The following is a 22,186-nucleotide window of genomic DNA, read 5'->3' on the forward strand; positions in this document are numbered from 1 at the left end:
TTAAAACAAAAAAAGGGTTAAAACTTAAAAGTACACTCTTTTTTTTGAATTATACTATTTAAAAATATCATATAATTTTTTAGGTGAAAATTTTATTTGCAAAATATATTGGAACTTCTAGCTAAAATAATTCTTTGGTTTTTATCATTTCCCTTTTTGACAGTGAAATGTACCATTTTAAGACAGAAATATAGGCCCTTTCAACTCTTCACTTTAGTAACTCTAGCTTGGTATTATTTACAATAGGAACCTCTTTAATTACTATGGTACTTGCTCAATTGCTAATTTTGTTGCTTCTCTATTATAATTGCAGCATGGATTTCATCTTGCCGATCCTGTATTTTTTCTAAAGTGTCTTGTAATTTTGCAATCTCTTGTCTTTTAACTTCTTCAAGATCAATTAATATATTGAGAATGGTATAATATTCAATCATGATTGTTAATGAACTCTTATGATGTAAATCTCTTGACTAGACTAATTATTATATAAGTTCTTTGGTGTATTATGATGCGAAAGGAAAAGATGGATTATTTGCTGGATTATCAAGGTAGCAAATCACTGGTTTTATTTACAAAAAAAAAAAAAGAAAAAAAATTTCCACTATAGCATTGAAAGGGATTATTTGATTGTTCATGCTTTTGTTAAATCGCAATTCTATGCTGAAGTTTGAGTTCTTCAAAATTGTAGGAAGTGCAGTATACAGCAACTGAAGAAAAAGAAAGTGTTCGAAAATTTATCAAATTCATTGAGAAAAAGGACGCCGGTGCTTCATGAAAATGTTTCATTAGTTACCAAATGCGTGATGCATTTTCACATTCGTAGTTCGAGGGCTAGCATTCATGAAAGTAAAAACATTTTTATCAATGCCAATAAAGAACAGTTTAGTCTGTTTTGACCATAGTTTATGATTTATTAATTAAAATAGAAAAAAAAAACTCAGCTTGAATTGAAATTGATCCTTCTAAATACTCTCAAATAATTTAGAATTCAAAACCTATATTTTATATTGAATAGTCATGAGCAGAAATTTATCAGTATAATTTTGTGTTACATATTTATGAAGCAAAAAGAAAAAAAAAATGTAGAGGTAACGAGTAACGACACACGAGCTAAATGTTTTAACTAAGTAGGGACCAAAATTCAGATAAAATCCAAACAGGCAACATTATTACAAGTCATAACTCACAAGACATTCATATGGATCGAACATTCACTTATTATAACCGATACAGACGTAATATCAGTGGGTATTGTTAAGCATGATTCTACCATTGGTGATATGCTAATTATGTTGGTGTGGGTGGGTGTTTCATCATTTAGTTTCTTAACTAAAAGGTCAGTAGTTTAAATTCTACCTTAGACATGAAAAAAATTTTGTATTGAATTATGTTTTCAGTGTTTGTTTGGATGTCATTAAATTAAAAAATATTTTTTTATTTTTTATTTTTTTTGTTTCAATAAAATTTTAGTAATAAAAATAAAATAATAAAAAAAATAAAAATATATTTTTTAGAAGCAAAAATAAATTACATATTTTTTTAGAAGATCTTATAAAAAAAGATCATTTAAAAAAAGATATTTTCATAAAATCTTACTCAAATAAATCCTTAAGCAGATGACCATAGCAAAAAGATTAACAATTGAGTTTCATCCTCAAAAAACCAAAAAGAAAATAGTATTAGTTGGAGTGATCTGGAACATATGGTTGGAACGTAATGTCAGAATATTCAATAATAACATCGCCAGTATTGACTTTATTCACACAAAGACAGTGTCAAGCTACAATGAGTGGACTGGAGGTGATTCTTTAGGTGATTGATAGTATAGTTGGAGGTGCCAGGAGATTGTTTCTCGGTCTACAGGGGTCATGTTTTATGTTGTCTGTTTTATGTTCTGTGTTTTATGTTTGTGTGTTTTGCTTCACTGTAATGTGTTGAGCTTCCTATATTTCAAAAAAAAAAAAATAGTATTAGTAATTGTGTTTCAAACTTTTTTATATATAAATAAAAAAATCATATTAACTCTTTTAAGTATTATATGGTAATTTTGCAGGCAGAGACTATTTCGCAATCAATGACTACCAATAGAGAAAGAACGTTATTGCACAATCCATGCCAACGCAATAGAGGTAAAACAACTTCTCCACTATAGCTACGAAATAGTTGGAACCACTATATAACAACACACGCAATCTTTGCGCGTTACATTGCAGCCATTTGTTTAGTTTTGAGTTTGGAGAATTTCAAAGAAAATAGAGAGAGAATGACAGAGAAAAAAAAAAGAAAAAATAAAAGAGCTTTTGTCGCAATGATTCGGAGTAGCGACATCAACCGTTTGAATGAAGGTAGACATGTCACGCGCCACATTGATGATCAGGTTAGAATTTAAATTAATTTTTTTGTTTATTATATTATAGTTATTAGTTGGTTAATTAGTAGTTATAAGTTTAGGATTAGTTTAATATATTAGGGAATAGACATTTATAATATATAAATTAGGGAGACTTTTAAATTTAATGTAAAAATCTTTGGATTTAGACTACACATATTGTAAATTATTATGAATGAGATAAATGTTGATTTATGATTTTTTTTTTTTTTTTACCAAAGATAGGAGACTCGAATCCGCAACCTCTTAATTGAGTATGGGGAGACTATGCCACTTGAGCTATTACTCATTGGCAAATATTGATTTATGATTGATAGAGTTTTAGAGATACTTTATATAATAGGTGTTATTAGTAGCATTGGTTAAAACTTAATGTAGAAATCTTTGAATTTAAGCTAATTATTGTAGTTTATTATAATTGAGATGAGTGGTGATTTGAATTGAACTTAATGTCGAATTACATAGAGTCAACAAGTCCTATTTCCAAGGAGGAATAGGGACTCAGGAGTGGAGAGACTGCTTGATGTATTGTTACGCTACTTAGAGGATGCTAGTTTTGCCCATGTAGCTCCAGTTATAGATTTTCACTTCGATAACTCGCTCCTGTTGGCATTTGTTGAGAGATGGCGTCTGAAGACCTATTCGTTCCACATGCCGTGGAATGAGTGTACCATCACCCTTCACGATGTCAGTTATTACCTTGGCTTGTAGACACATGGGGAGTCGGTAGGTGGTTGTAGTCGAGATTTTCAGACTTATCATGGTCGTGACACATGGGAGATGATTGAGGAGGCACTTGGAGCATAGTTAGGGGTGGCAAACGGGCCTAAACCCGCTAGACCAGCCCACGTAACCCGTCAAAAAAGATGGACCGGACTGGAAAATTGGAACCACCAAAGAGTAAAAGCTCGCCTAACTCGCACTACTTAAACCGCAAGCTTTGGCAGATTTTGGCGGGGCGAGGTGCGTTTTTTCGCCGGGCTTAGTTTTTTTTTTTTTTTTTTGTAAGGGGGAATTTTTGCAATTTTTTTTGCCAAAATCCAACTTTTCCCAACCCAACTTACAAGAGTATGAAGATGAAAGTTGAGTGCTTTGGAATATGTTTATGTTTATGTTGCTTTGGAGACAATATTTATAATTATGTTTATTTTGTTTTGGAGACAATATTTATAATTATGTTTTGGATGAAAACTTAGTTTATAATTATGTTTATTAGATACTTATAATTACAAAGACTTTAATATTTGTGAATATAAAAAAATAATTTTATGTCTTTAGAAATTATAAATTTATTAATATGGTTGTGAAATTATATATATTATTTAGTAGTTAATAGTTACAAAAAAAAAAAAAAGATGAGCTTTGGCGGGATTAATCCGCAGTTAGGCGGGGTGGGGTGGAATTCTAGGATTGCCTCACTAGGCGGGGCGGGGCGGGGCGGGCTTCCTCGCTTGCTACCCCTAAGCATAGTCACTGCATCAAGAGCCGTGGCAGGGTGTGCGGTATGCCGAGCCTTTCGCCATTAAGATAACATGGTTGAAGGCTCGTCTGATACAGTTGCCTGCTGACGCTGCACCAGATGTACTCTGGCACTATGCACATTATTACATATTTAGATTGATCGGTGGGTTACCGATGACAGATAAATCTAGTGGCATCGTACATGCTAGATGGATCCTATTGATTGTTGATTTTGAGAGATGCATGCAGTACTCGTGGGGTTCTCCTATGCTCGCTTGGACCTACCACTCTTTATGCATGGCTATCAATGGGTGACTTAGCTTGATGCATCCCACTTATGCCATTTTAGAATTACCACAGATTTTCGGATTGATGCCCTCAAGGTAGGGACTTGGTGGATAATGAAGGTCAAATATCGGTTTAGAATTTTTTAAAAAGAATTGCCCCGTCAATAGTATAGTTCCAAATCAACAAATGACCCTAATCAAAGTTTAAATTATTGTCACAATTCAAATTAATAAAAATCGAAAGTTTTAAGTCCCGAATCGTTCTCCCATGGATAAAGTGAGGTGTGCGTATCATTGGATATGAGGGAAAAGGGGGGTGTAATAGCAATTGACAAAAAGTTAAATTGTAAAAAAATAAAGAAGCAATAAATGTTATTTAATTAAGAAAATGAAAGGAGATTCAAATGTTAAAAAAGGTCTTGACAAGGGTTGAGAGTCAAGGTTTTCTATCCTAGTCATTAACTATAAATATGACAATTATGAAGAGTTAATCTCACTTAGTCAACCTTAACATCAAGGGTAAGTCAAATAGGCATAATTGATCTTCTTCTCGAAATTCTAACCAACTCACTAATTAGCTTAGTGGAAACAAAATCAACTAACAACCTTAAATTACCAATCAATATTGGACATGAATGACTCAAGGTCACCTAAGTCCTTAATCCCAAGCCAAAAGTGTAAAATCAACTCTATAATTAAAAGAGATTTTATCAAACACTTGGAAAGAATAAAAGAAAAACATCATAAATTACATGAATCATAAAAGCTATAACTACCAAACTCAAGAAAGCAAAAACAACAATTCAATTAAGCATCAATAATATGAAAAATATCAAAATTGTATTAAAGGAAACAAAAATTTAACAAGAATTCATAAACTAAAGAGTAGCAAAATAGAGAAATTAACAAGAAAAACTAGACAAATTAAGATGCTAGAACATGAGAATGTAAAGAAAACTAAACTAAAACAAGATTAAAAGCTAAAACTAGAGAGAAATTAAGCTAAGAAACCCTAAATTTTAGAGAGAAGTTGGAGCTTCGCTTTCTAGAATCACCTAAAACATAATAAAAACCTCCACTATCACTCCTTGGTTCATCCCTCTTCAATCCTTGGTTCAATAGCATCAGAAATGAGTTCGATTGAGCCCAAAACGGGCTAGAAATCGCGGGTCATGTGCACAGTTAAATGAGGCATGTGCTCAAACGCGTGCGTACACACACAATGGTGTGTATGCACACTTAAACTCAATGTCCACTATAGACATATGCATATTATTTTGAAGCTCCAGATGTTAGCTTTCTAATGCCACTGAAACTGCTTTATTTGGACCTCTATAGCTCAAGTTATGATCAATTTAGTACAAAGAGGTCAGGATTGACAACTTTACAAATCCGTCATTTTTTCATGAATTCTTCCACTTTGCATACTTTTCCTCTATTTTTTCAAGTTATGCTTACCTTCAAAATCTTAAATCACTCAAAGAAACATATCAAGGCATCGAATGGGAGAAAAGTGAATTAAAAATTTGCAATTCTAAGCATAAAAAACATGTGATTCACAATTAAGCAATACTAGGAAGAGATTCACAAAAACATGCAATTTCAAAGAATAAATGCGAGGTAAGTTGATAAAATCCACTCTTTTCAAACAAAAAAAAATCATAAAATATGGATTTATCAGTGATTTTTCATTAGCTGCGAGGTCTATATGTTTACAATGCTTTTTCTTGTAGCTGCTATTTTTTTATTTTGTGATTGAACATATTGTTTTGTTTTGCATCTGTAGGTTGGTTGGGCCGCCACAACAATATAGAGATGACATGAGTTAGAGGCTATTGCAATGGAGGCAGCAATTGGACTTGGTCCTTTATGATAGGGTACTTAAGTTTACATATAGAGAACTTAGTAAATTATGTTTACTTATGCTCATTACTAATTTGACTTAAATATATATGTGTATGTTCTTTGTAGTTCTGGTGGACACCTTATGACATACAGCTGTTGTACGATATCATTCCTCAATGGGTGCGTAGTAACGAAGAAAAGCTGACACATACTACAGTAGTGTCTTTGATCTGTTTTCATTTTCTCAAGTTCTATCACCCAAATCGAGTTATTCGACAGTTCAGGGATGCACAACATATACCCGAGCTACTAGTAAACATTGATGGGCTACTTACCTTGACCCTCAGACTAAAGGATGAATGGTGGTCGACGGAGCTTGCATTGTGATATTCTTCATGGAGAGACCGTTTCGAGCCTCTGCGATAGACGATAGTGTTACCCACGACGGACCTACGACCTTCGCAAGCCTATTTTACATGGTAGTCCCAAATGTGTTGTAGTCATTTCTTGTCACGACGCAACAGTCACCTATTACATGTGTTGTTGGATGATGCTCCTCAAGAGGCCCCACGGGCATTAGCTTGCTCATTAGGGATAGGTGAAAACTACATTTCATATACCTTGAACAGGCTCTCCATGCGATATGCTAGATGAGCAAACATGGTCTAATCGAGTCTTGCAAAAGTACATGCCACTAGAGCATGATGGCATGGATAATGGATAGCCTGAAAGAGCTAGCAGTCGCAACTATTAGTGTCTAAATAAACCCTAAATGTGGATGGGTAAAATGCATCAACCAACTCCATTTCCTCGACATCAGAAAAGGAAGCAAAAAGATTACATTCACGGCCATCTTGGGAATAGCATCCATGTTTTTTTGAACATTTTTTATCAGGTAATATGAAAGCACGTTACCCCGACTAAGTTTAGCAAATGTTTGTCGGCCATTCCTAACAAACAAGTTTTGCAGCCACATATACGATTATACGTGGACTGAACAATGGTTGCGACGGGAAGGTTACACGTCCCCCTTAGCACAATATTGATGATTCACTTAGATAAGTTGGTAATCATGTGGCCAAATCTTCGGCCAGAATCACAGTGTGCCAGCCATACCTCTTTGCAAAACATATTTGTCCACGTTGCAAATTCCGATTCGAGATCTCTTAGTGCTCTCATGTATGCCAAGTATTGCTCCTCATTTGGGGAATATGCTGCATTAATCAAGGCTCGTTTTTCTTCTTTACACTTGAACTGATTCATGAAATTAGCATCCATATGACAGATACAATAAGCATGATATTCCCCTAGAGGATGCCATCCACTACCCTCTTCTTCCATTGCGGCATGTATGCCTTTAGCTCTATCAGATATGGCAAGACTATCTTCTTAGGGAGTCACATGCTGTCACAAATTCCTTATAAAGAATGACCAAGACTCTATTGACTCTGACTTAACCAATGCAAAAGCAATGGAAAGAATGTTTGAGTTGCCGTCTTGTGCAATGGCCATTAACAACCCTTTCGTATCGCCCATACAAAAGTGTGCCATCAATAGATACTAGAGGTTTAAAATACTTGAAGGCTTCAATGTAGGGAGAAAATGTCCAAAATACCTTATCAAACTGCATAGAACCAAAGTTTCGAAGCATGCCTTCATAATGTGGCACAAGCTTGATATCATGAACTAAACGAGGCAAACATTGCTCAATCACATTTAGCAACCTCGGAAGTTGGTTGTACAACTCTTCCTAATCCCCATTGATTTGAGCAATTGCTTTTTGCTTTGCCATATAAACTTTCCTGTACGACAGCTTAAATCTATAGCTCTATTCCATTATCCCTTGACCCATGTAGTACCCTAATCGGAACGGAAGGATTACTTAATTGATTAATATGTCAATTATTTTTAGAAATCTTACAACAATAACGTGATAAACATGTAACCATTCTTCCAAAAACATATGAAAAATTTTAAAAAATTTACTTTCTATCATGGAAAAGATAAGTCTGCAGATAAGGTTGCTGTTGAAATTTGAATGATCTTGAGAAATTGTTGACATCAAGCACGTGTGCATAGCCTCGTATTTATGAACATCCCAATAACCAAGATTTTATCAATATCCAATCCGAATGCTCCATCGACAACCTACAACATACTCTCTGCACTAACAATGATACTTCAAATAATCATATTCAACCACCTGATACTCTACACTCCAACAAATATTGTAGTTCTTGATGGCAAGGAGAACAGACTCTCTACTGTAAATCTATGGCCAACCCTCAGCTCCATGCTCCCATTTGTTTTATAGTCGTGACCGCCCCCTAACCAAAAGGCATCGGCTTCACTTATATAGCATCTAGGTCCAATGTCGAATAATGGCTTTGGAACTTGGGCTCGGCTAGGAAGTGGTAATGGTGGTGGCAATATATGTTGAGTTTCTGGGACAAACTCTATATCATTGCTATTACTATCAAAATCAGATTGGACTCACTCCTTGTCTTACTTGAACTCTTCAGAAACCAAATTAACATTAGATTCATCATTTGGAGAGAAGACTGAATTCTTGTGTGGAATTCGGTTCTTTCCACCTAACTTGTTCCTACTACACAATCTGTTGGGAGTTGGGACTGCTGCAAGTAAGGAAGAAGAACTATTGCCAACATCCACCAACTCAACGTAAAGTTTCATCACTTGTTCAATCATAATCTTTCCATGACAATCGAACATAACTCGCACATGATGATCATCATCTTTTAAGCACAATACCTTATATTGATTAATCCTTATGGCATCCAATGAAATGTACCGATACCCAATTTTTCGAACATGCTTAATTCCAAGAATTCCTATGTTGACTAATATCGAACTTTTAAGTTCTATCAACGAATGCAATCACCAAGTATGCATAACAATAGAATCACTGCATTCAAAATGTGCACCATCATCTTTACGTGATATTGTTGCATTCAGATAAACAACAACAACTATACATTCAGTAGTCATTTGGAGAATTTGTCTTTATGAGAAAGAAAGAAGAATAGATGAAAGACAATCCTTCGTGACAATTTCACACGCAATAGTAACATCTACCGCCATTGCTCAGTGTGTGCACTATAAGATTTTTAGGTTATACTGCAGTCCATGTCTATAATAAAGCTTGCTTACGAAATTGTTAGTGAATGTTTAAAACGGTAAAAAATTGAAAAAATATTTAAGAGTTAATATGATTTTATTTTATTAAAAAAATCCTTGTGTTTCACCATTTTAAAAAAAAATACCAAAAAGGAAATAGTATTCGTGATCTTACTAAGTTAATGGCACAATCGACTTGTTACATACCTTATTTTAAACGTAAGAACAAGATAGAAGCATAGCATACAAATTGTTAGGCTAGTGAAGACACTATTTAATATTCTTACTATTTCTTTATTTTTTTCATAGTCAAATTACTGAATCATTTCTCATTAATTTATTCAATAATTTATTTTTCTTAAATCAATTCATTTTTATTTTCTCTTTTTCCCCTATTATGCGAAATGTAGATCATTTTGAACCATACTTTTTAACTTCATTCATTTTCTGATTGAAAATATCAAATGTAATTTTTTTAATATATAACGTTTAAATGTTACTAAGATATATATATATAAACCGTACCAAATCATACTTAATCTCCAACATAATTCTTTAACTATAATTTTTTCACAAAAGAGCATTTCGCCTAATAAGCCATCGAGATGAGTGAAAAAGCATTACAAATACAAGAACCAATCAAAGCCGTTGCAGAGACACTACAGAAACACAATACACCTAACAACAACAAATTAAGGCAATGCATCGACTATGAATTATATGTCAATTCCAGCAGCAGCAGCATCAGCATGTGATGTTTAACACTCTTTCAATCTTTGATATCCACCAATGGATTCACATAAACTCCTCATCATTCCTCATCTTTAATGGCATCTGAATAAAATCCAATGGCTTTCTGCTACTCCTTCCCCTTGTAAACTAGTTATTTTCTATTTCCACCTTAAAAAAAATAAAAATAAAAAAAAGACAATGATAATTGATAAATGCCTTTTTTTTCAAAATTTTTAATGTCGATTTTTTTTGTGAAAAAAGAAAACAAACAAACAAATGGAACAATGTTTTTCATGATAATTTCAAGAATGTTTCAAATGAATCATTTGATCTATGGTAGAGCCAGCATAAAGATGAAAGTTATCAAGCCATCAACCTACAAGTTTAGCTCAGCTAACAAATGAAAATACTCTCTACTGAACAATTCCTATCGTATAAAATTACCATAATTGTTTCATTAAAACCAGATTTGATCACATAATTGTTTCTTAACACAATATTTTAACTTTAATGAGATTCGAACTTACAAGCCCGAATATACCACCAAAGTTTCTCATTTTAATTGTAAAGTTTATAGGTTTATTATTTTTCTTAACATGATTATATGGGAACATGCGATTCATGATAGAATATTCCAACTTTTTTGAGCATTAACCTGTGCAAATGTTTCTTGCTACTCTTTGGGGTGCTTGGAGATTGCGCAAGAGGCTAGTGTTTGATCAAAATCCTTTGGCTTTGAAGTTTGAATCAGTAACCTTTTTTATCAAGTTGATTGCTTTGGTACAATATGCTTCAGGTATAACTGCATGAACACAGAAAAAAGACAAGATGTTTGCAAAATAACATTTGAGATTTCATCTAAGGCTACATCAGCTAGTATGCTGCTGCATGGGAGTTTACTTTAAATATGGGGGAAATTAAAAGATCGAAAGACAATAAGAGTGCAGGGAAGCTTCACAACTAACAAGGATTCCCTTTGAATGATGAAAATCACAACCATGTCAGCTTAAGAATAAATTAACATCAATGCACATATATAATTACAAAAATAAAAAAGGAAATAATTATAGATCCGACAAGCCACATATAACAGCCATCTAGTCACCGAAAATGCCATAAAATAAGCAACAACAAAGAAAACACTTAGGTGTGGGTAAAGCAGAATAAAGAATCACAATCATGTGAAGATCTAAAAGCATTAATATGGAATCGAAAGATGATCGAGAACAAAACACAAGTTAAAAAGAAAGATACAAACAACATTTTGTGATGTCTGACAAGAAGAATCTCACCAACTTTTATCCTTGCAACAGGCCTTTAGATATCATTTCACGAAGAAGTTTTTCCGCGTTATCATTTTCACCTCTTTCAAACAGAGCACGAATGATTATTTCATAAGTCACAGCATTTGGTAAGCAACCATTGTCTTCCATTTTTGACAAGAAAGCCAATGCTTCAGGAAGTAGGCCCTGTTTGCAAAGCCCCTTTATCATAATAGTGTATGTCCTCACGTCTGGACGATAGCCTTTAATGGAAAGATCTTGAAAAATCTCTTTTGCATTTTTAAGTCTTCCACTTTTGCACAGGCCATCTATAAGTATGTTGTATGTATACATATCTGGTTCAATGCCACACTCTTTCATTTGATTGAATAACATAAGTGCCTTGTCATGTTGTTTGATATTGAACAAAGCATCCAGCAAAGAACTGTAAGTGACTATATCAGCAGGTTGACCTCCATCATGCATCTTTTCAAGAAGCTCCAAAGCACAAAGGATTCTCCTTGATTTTCCCAAGCCATCAACTAGAGTATTGTATGTTACCGTGTTAGGAACCAAGTTCTTGCGACGCATCTCTTCGAAGAGATTCAAGGCGTCATCGATCATTTTACTTTTGCAAAAGCCATTAATCATGATATTGTAACTCCAAACATTAGGACACACTCTACTCTCGGCCATTGTGTTGAATACATATTTTGCCTTATTTACCTGATTAACCAAACAAAATCCGTCCATGAAGCTGTTATAAGTAACCACATTTGGTTTCACACCATGTTTTGTCATCACAGCCAACACATTCTTGGCATCTTTGATCTTTCCTTCCTTGCATAGCCCATCGATCAAAATACTATAGGTACGAACATTTGGAGTAATGTTTATGAGAATCATATCATTTAGCAAATGAACGGCTTCCTTGAGTTGACCAGCAAGGCACAATCCATAAATTTGAGTGTTGTACGTGATAACATTGGGAGAAATTCCCTTAGCAAGCATTTCAGAGTATAAATGGAAAGCATCATTTACAAGTGTAACCTTGTAAAGGCTATCAATAATTGAGTTGTACATGAAGACATTAGGAACAATCCCATGCCGTGGGATCTTTCTCAGCACTTGAATAGCAGCAGATGTGTGTCCGGTCTTACAGAGCCCAGTAATCAAGGTCCCATAAGTGACTTGATTAAACTGAAATCCATGAACCAGCAGTCTGTCATGAAAGCGCACTGCTTTTTCAACACTACCACAGAGATAGAGACCTTTCAGGATTGTTGTCAATGTGACCGTATTAGGTTGATAATCCATTCTGAAAATCTTGGCCAATACAGAGAAAGCAAGCGTCATACGACCCATGCCGCAACAACAATTAATTACGATGCTCAAAGTAAATAAGTCGGGAGCGATTCCCCTGGCTTGCAATTGCTGAAAAAGGGAAATGGCGGTGGAGAAATGGTTGGTCTTGGCAAGAGATCCCAAAATCTTGGTGAATTGGATGATGGACGGAGGGTGACGCATAGAGAGCATGCGAGAAAAGGAATCAACAGCTTCATCAAGTGATTGGGGCTGAGAGTGAGAGTGAGAGTGAGAGTGTAGGGATGAAGTTGAAGGGAAGCAAAGACGGAGAGGGGAGTAGGGAACACAACAAGGAGAGGGATTTGGGATTTGAAGAGCATACCTTAACATGATTCGTGAGAATGAGAAGAATGACAACATTCTTGCAACCACCAACAGAGTGAGGGTAGAATCAAGCTTGTTCGAGGTTATTTACTTATTTATTTAATTGTTTCTACTTTTGTAGTTTTGTTATCTTATTTAGGCCACGGATTTTAGTAATTTCAAATTGAACCCTCTGTTTTCATTTTTTGTAATTCTACATTTACCCCTACGATTTTTAGTTTCCAAATTTCCCCTCTCCACCCTTAAACATAATTTGTGATTCTGCTAGGGTTCTTGACGTTTTCGGCAGTCTGTCTTCTTCCGTCGTCGCTGTTTGTGCAATGTGTGTCGCTGTCGTCGCCCTGTTTCTCTTTCTCGCCACCAACTCTGACTTTATTCCTTCTCCCTCCGCCTCTGCCTCTGCCACCTACTCCAAACGCATCAAGGTTCCATTCTTTTCGCTTTTTCTATGAAAACTACATGGAGTGTTGATGAAGTTCTTGTAGTTAAAAATTACGTCTTGTTTTTGACGATGTGGATAGGTAGTTGATCGATTGATTTCGTGGTGGCTATAACTAAATGACGATGATAAGTTATAAATTCATTTTGTGTTTGAGGAACAATAGATTCTTAGTTTGGTACATATTTGCATGTATGTAAATGTAGTAGGCAGATACTGAATTTGATATTGTTCATGTTGGATTGGAATTTATATTCTTCTGTAATTCTATTCTTCTGTAAATAATCATCAATTTTATTTAATGGGAAATCCTTTTATAATTTTCATTCCCCACATTTGCTTCTATTTTTTGTAATTTAAATTTCGAGTAACAAATGACATAACATTCTTCTTGGAAACAAAGTTAAAAGTATAATTCCTTTTTTAAATTATACTATTTAAAAATATAATATAATTTCTTGGGTGAAAATTTTATCTGCAAAATGTATTGGAACTTTAAGTTAAAATAATTTTTGTTGTTTTCACCGTTTCTCTCTGAAAATAAAACAAACCATTTTAAGACCGAAGTTTATACTTACCTCTAGCTCCTCACTTTTATTTACTAGCTAGTAACTCTAGCTTAGTATTGTCCAAAACAGAATCCTATTTAGTTACTGTAGTGCTTGCTCAATTGTTAGTTTTGTTGCCTTCATCTAGCTGACCTTGCATTTCTTCTAAAGTGTTTTATAATTTTGCAATATCTTGTCATTTAGCTTCTTCAAGGTCAATTAGTATATTGAGAATGACATAATATCAATTCGTGTTTATTAATGAATTGTTGATGTAAATTTCTTAGCTAGACTAATTGTTATGTAAGTTCTTCTGTGTATTATGATGCGAAAAGAAAAGATAGAGCATTTTCCGGATTAACAAAGTAGGAATTCACTACTTTTATTTACAAAATTCAATTCTTGTTTTATGATTTGTTTGTAACTTCCTATTTTCACTAGCATTAGTATAATTAGCCATCCATTTAGCCATTGCATTCTCTTTACTCAAAATTGAGTTGTGTCATTATTTTAGCTTTTCTGCCCGGTTATCATTTTTAATTCTTTCATTATCACAGCCTTGTGGTTGAATATGATATTTTTTATTTTTTTCTCATAAAGAATTAGAGGTGACAACCTGGATTAAGAATGACCTTACTCATTACAAGAAGTATAAACATACATATAACAATCCTACTCCTTTTTGGTTTTATGTTTTGGGGGGGGAGGGGGGATTGTTTATCAAATCAAGGAAAAGATTTATCATTCTTTGCTGAAATTCACTCAAGAGTGTTGCATATTAAGGTGATTGCTATGGTATTTAAAAGGTGGAGCTTAAATTGCTGAAAAAGGTTAAAAATTAATATTTAATTTGAAAAGTATATAAATAAATAATTTTTTAAAATTTATAATTTGATATAAAAGGCAAGTTTGACAAAAATTAAGTACCAATTTATAGGTGGGAGCCACTAAAATAATGAATCAAATGTTGAACTTGTCTAAATTAATATTATTTTTTATAAAAAATGACTACAATACTCTATTATAAAAAATGACTAAATACTTCTATTATATATATATTAATTTTGAGAATCCTAAATTCTAGTCTTTTATTTTTCTGTTGTCATAGGGTTTGGATTTAGAATGTTCAGAATTAATATATATATATAATAGGAGTATTTTAATCATTTTTTATAATAAGGGTATTGTAATTATTTTTTATAAAAAATAATATTAATTTAGACCAGTTCAAAATTTGATTTACCATTTTCTCGCTCAAATCAATTTGCCTAGTTTAATTTTAACAAAAATAACACGATTTAATCGATTATATGTGTTAAATTTTAATTATTAAAAACCATCTTTAAAAAAAGACATTTTAGTTGTCCTTATCCGAGTGACTCCCATTATGGGTACCATAAAATTCATCTTAAGATAAACTCAGAATTAAGAATTTGACGTTTGAAAAGGTGAATGTACAAGAGAGAATTTCCTCTCTAGCATTGAAGGATTATGATTGTTCATGCTTTTATTAACTGGTAAGTCTAGACTAAAGTTTTAGTCTTTAAAATTGCAGGAGGTGCAGTTTCATCCAGAGAGCATTGTATAACAACTGAAGAAATGGAATTGAGGAAAATGAGGCTGGTAGTTCACAAAAATATTTAATTAGAAACGAATGTTTATCCATTGTAACACTTGTATTTTGCGGGCTAACATACATGAAAGAAAAACATTTTTAGCAAAACCATTAAAGAACAGTTTATTCTATTTAGACCATAGCTTAGGATTTTATTAATTAAATAGTAGAAAACTCAAGATGATGTGAAATTGATCCTAGTGAATACCCCCAAATAATTTAGAATTAAAAGCCTATATTGATATTGAACAATCATGAGAGCCGTTAGATGATTTGACTGATTTGACTAAATTTTCATCTAAATATTGTCAGCTATCAACTTCACGTGAAGTCGATTGCATCTGAGTTTTCACCATGAATTATATGTCAATTGCAACAGCAGGAGCATGTGATGTTTAACACTCTTTCAATCTTTGATATCCACCAATGGATTCACATAAACTCCTCATCATTTCCTCACCTAAATGCACTTAAAATTGTCATTCAGCAACTATCATCATATTTATTAATCAATAAGTACAAAAATAAATGCAAGTGATGGATAAATTAACAATCTCAGCAATAAAGGGTACAAAGATATAAATAGAACGAAACCAAAAGTGCAAAGCTTGATCTTACACAAACAGCTGCACAACACCTGCCTCGAACTACCTTAACACCGCTCAAATGCATATGTGCATGCCAGGGAAATGAACTTGTGAACGTCAAGCCATTTCAAATTTTCAATCCAATATGAACAATAATATCCACATTTTGTGTAGTCTAACCCAGTAATATTCAGTATTTACCTACTACACTTGCATGCTTTCTTATATAGTTATACATAAAGACTAAGAATCTATTCCTCAAACACAAAATGAATTTATAATTTTATATACTGATCATCACCATTTAGTTATAGTCACCATGAAATCAAATAGGTTGAAAATAAAGGGTTTCAAATCATTATTTAAATCTACATAGCAAAAATTAAGCAAAGGGTATCAAATTATGGTATGCAAAGCCATACTAGCAGAATGAAGCAGAAAGGAAAAAGGAAGATACCCTAGATGCAGTTGCCGGATTAAAATAACTAGAGCTACAGCCACCAACTGCCACTTTAGGGAAATCATTGGTATCACATATGCATGTCCATAATGATTCACTACTATCTTCAGCATCTGCATAGTAGGTAAAGCATATATCATAAAGGTTGAACACATAAAAAGCATTGCATGCTTACTAGTCACAATTACAAACTTTCGGAAAGAAGAAAATCTACATTTCCACTTGTTTAGGCAAGTCTCGTTCGGTTCGTCTGCTAACAAAAACAAGAAGAAGCAACAACTAAGTAGAAAACCTATGTAAACTAATAAATCACTAAAACAATGCACTTTTTACTTCTTACTATATCAAAGACAAGTGCCTAAATATCATTAATAACAAGGTATCCTTCTAGTGACACAATTAGGGAGTAAATTACTAATCGGTTTACAAGTTATGATTACTAAACTAAACCAAATGTATTGTGGATGGTGCCACTAACCACAAAATGAGTGCTGAATCCAGAGCAACCTAATAGCAAGAACAGCAGCAACTTTGAGCTGAGACTTCATCAATTCCAACCCATACACTACAAGGAAAGTCCAAGAGTGTTTTAGCAAATCAGACTTCATAATCTAACAGGAAACTTTGAAATACTAGAGAGAAAAAAAAAGCTAAATCCATAAACATGTGTATCAGGTTCTTGCCTCTAATTCTGCATTTTTATCTATAAATGATAAGATGCAGTTATTAGATCCAAATAAATATAGAATAACCGGAATGTGAAAAAGTTAGATGGAGCTTCATATGAAGTGGACACATACTTCAAATATTAAAAAGCAAACTGTTTCATGTATGCCAATCAACAGTAGTTCAATCAAAGCTTAGATTTTCATTATCCATGTATATTTGGACCTTAGATTAAAAGAAAAATTCATTTACTCTATATGACAAGAAAATCAATATCTTGTTTTGTCAAAGTTAATCGCATTTGTATAGCCTTACACGCAACTGCATGAACACAGAAAATGCGAAGATGTTTGCGAAGTAACTTTGGAAACTTGATCCAAAATACATTAGATGGCTACATCACCAAGTATGTTTCTGCATGGGAAAATGAAAAGATTTGAAACACAATAACAAGACTGCAGGGAAGCTTAACAAGTGAGTCCCTTTGAATGATGAAATCAATATCAGTGCACAAATATAATAGAAAAGGATATAACAATAGATCCGCACAAGACACATGACAACCATCTAGACACCGAAAATGCCACAGAAAATATTTAAGTGTGGCTAAAGCAGAACAAAGAATCGCCATCATTTAAAGAAATAAACGCATCAATATGAAACGGATAGATGATCAAGTAGAAGGTAACAAAACACAAGTTAAAAAAAAGGACCTTCTAACACCGGGTAATAACCACATTTTGTGATGTCTAACAAGAAGGATCTCATCTACTTTTATCCTTGCAATAGGCCTCTAGATATCATTTCATGAAGAAGTTTCTCCGCTTTATCATTTTCACCATTTTCAAACAGAGTACGAATGGTTATTTCATAAGTCACCGCATCCGGTAAGCAACCATTATCTTCCATTTTTGACAAGAGTGCCAATGCTTCATGAAGCAAGCCCTCTTTGCAAAATCCATTGATCATAATAGTGTATGTCCACACGTTTGGACGATAGCCTTTCATAGAAAGATCTTGAAAAATCTCTTTTGCATTTTCGAATCTTCCACTTTTGCACAGGCCATCCATAAGTATGTTGTATGCACGTATATCTGGATCAATACCACACTCTTTCATTTGATTGAACAACATAAGTGCCTTGTCATGTTGTTGGTTTTTGAACATCCCATCCAACAAGGAACTGTAACTGACTACATCAGCAGGTTGACCTTTATCATGCATCTCGACAAGAAGCTCCAAAGCACAAGAGATTCTCTTTGATTTGCTCAAGCCATCAATAAGAGTGTTGTAAGTTACCGTGTTTGGAACCAGGTATTTACAACGCATTTCTTCAAAGAGATTCAAGGCTTCATCGACCATTTTACTTTTGCACAAGCCATTAATCATGATACTGTAACTTTGAACATTAAGTGACACTCTACCTTGGACCATTGTGTTGAATACAAATTTTGCCTTATTTACCTCATTAACCAAACAATGCCCATCCATTAAGCTGTTATAAGTAACCACATTTGGTTTCACACCATGTTTTGTCATCAAGCCCAACACATTCTTAGCATCTTTGATCTTTCCTTCCTTACATAGCCCATCGATCAAAGTATTATAGCTATGAACATCTGGAGTAATGTTTTTCAGCATCATATGATTTAGTAAATCAATGGCTTCCTTAAGTTGGCCGGCAAGGCACAATCCATAAATTAGAGTGTTGTACGTGATAACATCGGGAGAGATTCCCTTAGCAAGCATTTCAGAGTATAAATGAAAAGCATCACTTACAAGAGTAACCTTGCACAAGCTATCAATAATTGCGCTGTACATGAAGACATTAGGAGCAATCCCATACCGTGGGATCTTTCTCAACAGTTGAATAGCAGCAGATGTGTGTCCGGTCTTACAGAGTCCATTAATCAAGGTCCCATAAGTGACTTGATTAAACTGAAATCCATGAGCCAGCACTCTGTCATGATAGTGTAGTGCTTTTTCAACATTACCACATAGACAAAGACCTTTAATGAGTGTATTCAACGTTATGGTATCAGGCTGAAAACCCATCCTGAAAATCTTGGCCAATATAGAGAAAGCGAGAGTGATTCGACCCATGCCGCAGCAACAATTGATTAAAATATTCATAGTAAATATGCTGGGCGCAATTCCCCTGGCTTGCAATTGCTGAAAAAGGGAAATGGCGGTGGGGAAATGGTTGGTCTTGGCAAGAGATCCCAAAATCTTGTTAAATTGGATGATGGATGGAGGAGGGCGCATAGAGAGCATGCGAGTGAAGGAATCAACAGCTTCATCAAGTAATTGGGACTGAGAGGAAGAGTGTAGGGATGAAGTGGAAGGGAAGCAAAGACGGAGAGCGGAGTGGGGAACAGAATAAGGAGAGAGCCTTGGGATTTGAAGAGCACACCTTAACATGATTCGTGAGAATGACAACATTATAGCAATCAAAGAGGAGTATGGTGGTAAAATGGAATGCGGAGTTGAAGAGTGCTTCCACCTGAGAGAGTGAGCGTAGTATCAAAGCTTGTTCGAGGTTATTTGTTTAATTGTTTCCACTTTCCACTCTTTTTTGGAAGGATTGAGAATATAAAATGTTTTACGCAAGGATATTATTTTTTTTTAGATAACTATTTATGTAAATATGTTTAGATCTGAACTTTTTACAATGTGAAAAGAAAGGTTTTAGTGTAGAGTGTGGTTTAAACTTTAAAGAAGATTGTGTACCAAATAGATTTAACTATGATGCATGCATATACGGGATACGACACAATATGAGATATATCACATGCGAATTTTAAAATTTTAGATGATACGAGGACACGTATACATATAAAATATAAAGTATTTTTTAGATAAATCGTAATAATATTTTAATATTTTGTTAATATTAAAATATAAATTAAAATTTTTAATGTCTTATTTTAATTATATTAAGTATTTAAAATATTTTTTGTTTTAATAAATAATAATATATATTATATCTAAATTTATTTTAAGAATATATGTTAAGACTAGACAGGCTTATACGTGATGGTATTTAAGTGTGTGTAGGTGTGTCCAAAAAAAAATTTTTTATTTTTTATTAAGACACGTTTAAACACCGCAGACATACATGTCGGTGAGTGTTGTATCCGAAATATATTTAACACGCGAACACGACAACTCAACAAAATATCAGTGCTTCATAAGATTTAAAAAAAAAGCATTTATTACGTTTCAAAGTGAGCCTGATGCTTCAAAAGACAGGGAAGATGGAGATCTAGTGGTGCGTAATCATAAAATACTTGGCAAGGAATAGAAGATTTATTTTAGTCTAGTATTTTCAGAGGAAAATAGGGTGAACGATCTGATAGCAAATCTCAGAGCTTCGAGTGAGTACTTTGAGTAGTTTGATCCTCTTCTAAATATTGTTGAAGTTCTTTTCCAAGATCAAAATGTTGTTTGAGTTATCGAGGTTTTCTATATGTCTTTCTTTTGTTATTTAGTTTTTTTAATTTTTGTTCAAACACCAAAAAGAATTGTGAAAATAAATTAATTTTAATGATGTATGTGTAAAATTTTATACTATTAAGACATAAAAAATTAAGGATGGATTTAGTTTGCGTTTTTATTTTTTGTTTTTATTTTTAATGTTTTTTATTTTTTGAATTTTGTAAAAAATAAAGTAAAAACAGAAAGTGAAAATAGAAAATAGAATTTTATTATTTTCATTATTTTTACTTTTTCTCTTCACAAAATCTAAAAAATAAAAAAATTACAAATAAAAATGCATACTAAACACAACTTTAAAATTTTCAAAGTTGCCAAATCATTAGTCTTCTATTATCTTATTTAGGCCACGGATTTTAGTAATAAGATCTCAAATCGAACCCTTTGCTTTTCATTTTTCGTAAGTTTATAATTCTATATTGAGTAAAATTCTATCTCGACCTCTAACTATTTTGCTAGCTCTTATTTCGTTCCTCATCAATTGAAAAATGACATTGTAGCCTCTAACGATTAACCCTTCACAGACACACCCTTTGACGCCATTGATCTTTTCTTGCTTCTTGATTCTCTCTCAATGAGCGTGTTTAATTGGACAAAATCAATTATTTTATTTTCATTAATCCATTCACAATTTCACATTTAAAATTAATGATTTAATTAATTTTAGATTCAAAAATCACAAATCACTAATAAGAAACATTCAAAATTAAAACATTGAAACAGACTCAACAGAACATAAAAGAAAACAGCTAAACAGTGTCACTAACTTTCTATTGGCAGCATGACGACGACGGCGAGACGACGAAGACACGACGGTGACATGACAGCGCAGTAGCTGGATGCCTCGAACAGCGAAGTCACCGGGGGAATGGACGACGTGCTGAGCTAGAAGAGAAGGTCTGGCCGTATGGGTTTGGGAGGAAGGAGGAGGCCACGGAGATGCCGACAACCGTGGACAGCGGCGGCAGTTCCATTGACGAAGCTGGGTTTTTGGTTTGGAAACTTTGGGGAACTTTAGGCTGCGTTTGTTTGCAGAGACAGGACACTAGACAGGGACATAGAAACACAAAATCGTGTTTGACAAAGGAGACATGGACAGAGACAATGTGTTCAGAGATACTGAATTAGTATATTTTGTGTGCATCCTGACAGTAAGGATACAGAGACACTAACAAGGGACACAACTTATTTTTCATTTTTCTTTCATTATTCTTGTTGATTTTTCATAATTATATTTTTTTATTATGATATTTTTCGTCATAAATTTTTTGAATGAAAAAATGTGAATAAATTGGATTTTCATAATTTGTTCTAATTTATTACCTAACAGAATACAAGAACACAAAATTTTGTGTCTATATCCTTTATGTTTTGTTCCCAATGTCTTGTCTTGTCCTGTTTTCATAAACAAATGCAACCTTAGGGCTTGCTGGTGAGTGTGTATTGAAGGAGGGGTGTGGGAGGGGGGGGAGGGGGTTAACCGGGTTAGGGACTCGCATGGGGTGGGGGATTTTGTTTTTTTGTTTTTTGAATAACAAAAACAATGCTGTTTCACAAGAACCAATCGGTTCTT

General features: G+C 33.7%; 2 protein-coding genes and 1 long non-coding RNA gene across 14 annotated transcripts; 1 reads left to right on the plus strand and 2 right to left on the minus strand.

Moving 5' to 3' along the window:
- Positions 1 to 9,631: 9,631 nt before the first annotated feature.
- On the minus strand, positions 9,632 to 12,945 carry LOC112751007 (uncharacterized). 4 transcript variants are annotated; one of them, XM_072217040.1, is made up of 4 exons: positions 12,802 to 12,892; positions 11,145 to 12,689; positions 10,508 to 10,654; positions 9,632 to 10,020 (listed from the first exon to the last, which is right to left on the minus strand). In XM_072217040.1, the coding sequence occupies exon 2, from the start codon at positions 12,648 to 12,650 to the stop codon at positions 11,151 to 11,153; it is 1,500 nt and encodes a 499-aa protein (XP_072073141.1). In that variant the 5' UTR covers positions 12,651 to 12,689; positions 12,802 to 12,892; the 3' UTR covers positions 9,632 to 10,020; positions 10,508 to 10,654; positions 11,145 to 11,150. The 4 variants fall into 4 exon arrangements, with proteins under 4 accessions (XP_072073141.1, XP_029149181.1, XP_072073140.1 ...); XM_029293348.2 differs by having other exon boundaries at positions 11,145 to 12,945; XM_072217039.1 differs by having other exon boundaries at positions 10,508 to 12,689.
- A 99-nt stretch (positions 12,946 to 13,044) lies between these two features.
- Positions 13,045 to 15,657, plus strand: LOC112751010 (uncharacterized). Its single transcript, XR_003176157.2, has 2 exons — positions 13,045 to 13,228; positions 15,346 to 15,657. It is a non-coding gene; the product is annotated as an uncharacterized lncRNA (long non-coding RNA).
- LOC112751009 (uncharacterized) lies at positions 15,624 to 19,690 on the minus strand. Of its 9 annotated transcripts, none has more exons than XM_072217041.1 (5): positions 17,832 to 19,674; positions 17,434 to 17,532; positions 16,931 to 17,017; positions 16,450 to 16,565; positions 15,624 to 15,865 (listed from the first exon to the last, which is right to left on the minus strand). In XM_072217041.1, the coding sequence occupies exon 1, from the start codon at positions 19,558 to 19,560 to the stop codon at positions 17,893 to 17,895; it is 1,668 nt and encodes a 555-aa protein (XP_072073142.1). In that variant the 5' UTR covers positions 19,561 to 19,674; the 3' UTR covers positions 15,624 to 15,865; positions 16,450 to 16,565; positions 16,931 to 17,017; positions 17,434 to 17,532; positions 17,832 to 17,892. The 9 variants fall into 9 exon arrangements, with proteins under 9 accessions (XP_072073142.1, XP_025655763.1, XP_072073143.1 ...); XM_072217042.1 differs by lacking the exon at positions 17,434 to 17,532 and adding an exon at positions 16,667 to 16,705 and having other exon boundaries at positions 15,733 to 15,865; XM_072217045.1 differs by lacking the exon at positions 15,624 to 15,865 and adding an exon at positions 16,667 to 16,702 and having other exon boundaries at positions 16,245 to 16,565; positions 17,832 to 19,685.
- Positions 19,691 to 22,186: the final 2,496 nt, after the last annotated feature.

The sequence above is a fragment of the Arachis hypogaea genome, chromosome 15 (genome assembly GCF_003086295.3).
Source record: "Arachis hypogaea cultivar Tifrunner chromosome 15, arahy.Tifrunner.gnm2.J5K5, whole genome shotgun sequence".
NCBI lineage: Eukaryota > Viridiplantae > Streptophyta > Magnoliopsida > Fabales > Fabaceae > Arachis > Arachis hypogaea.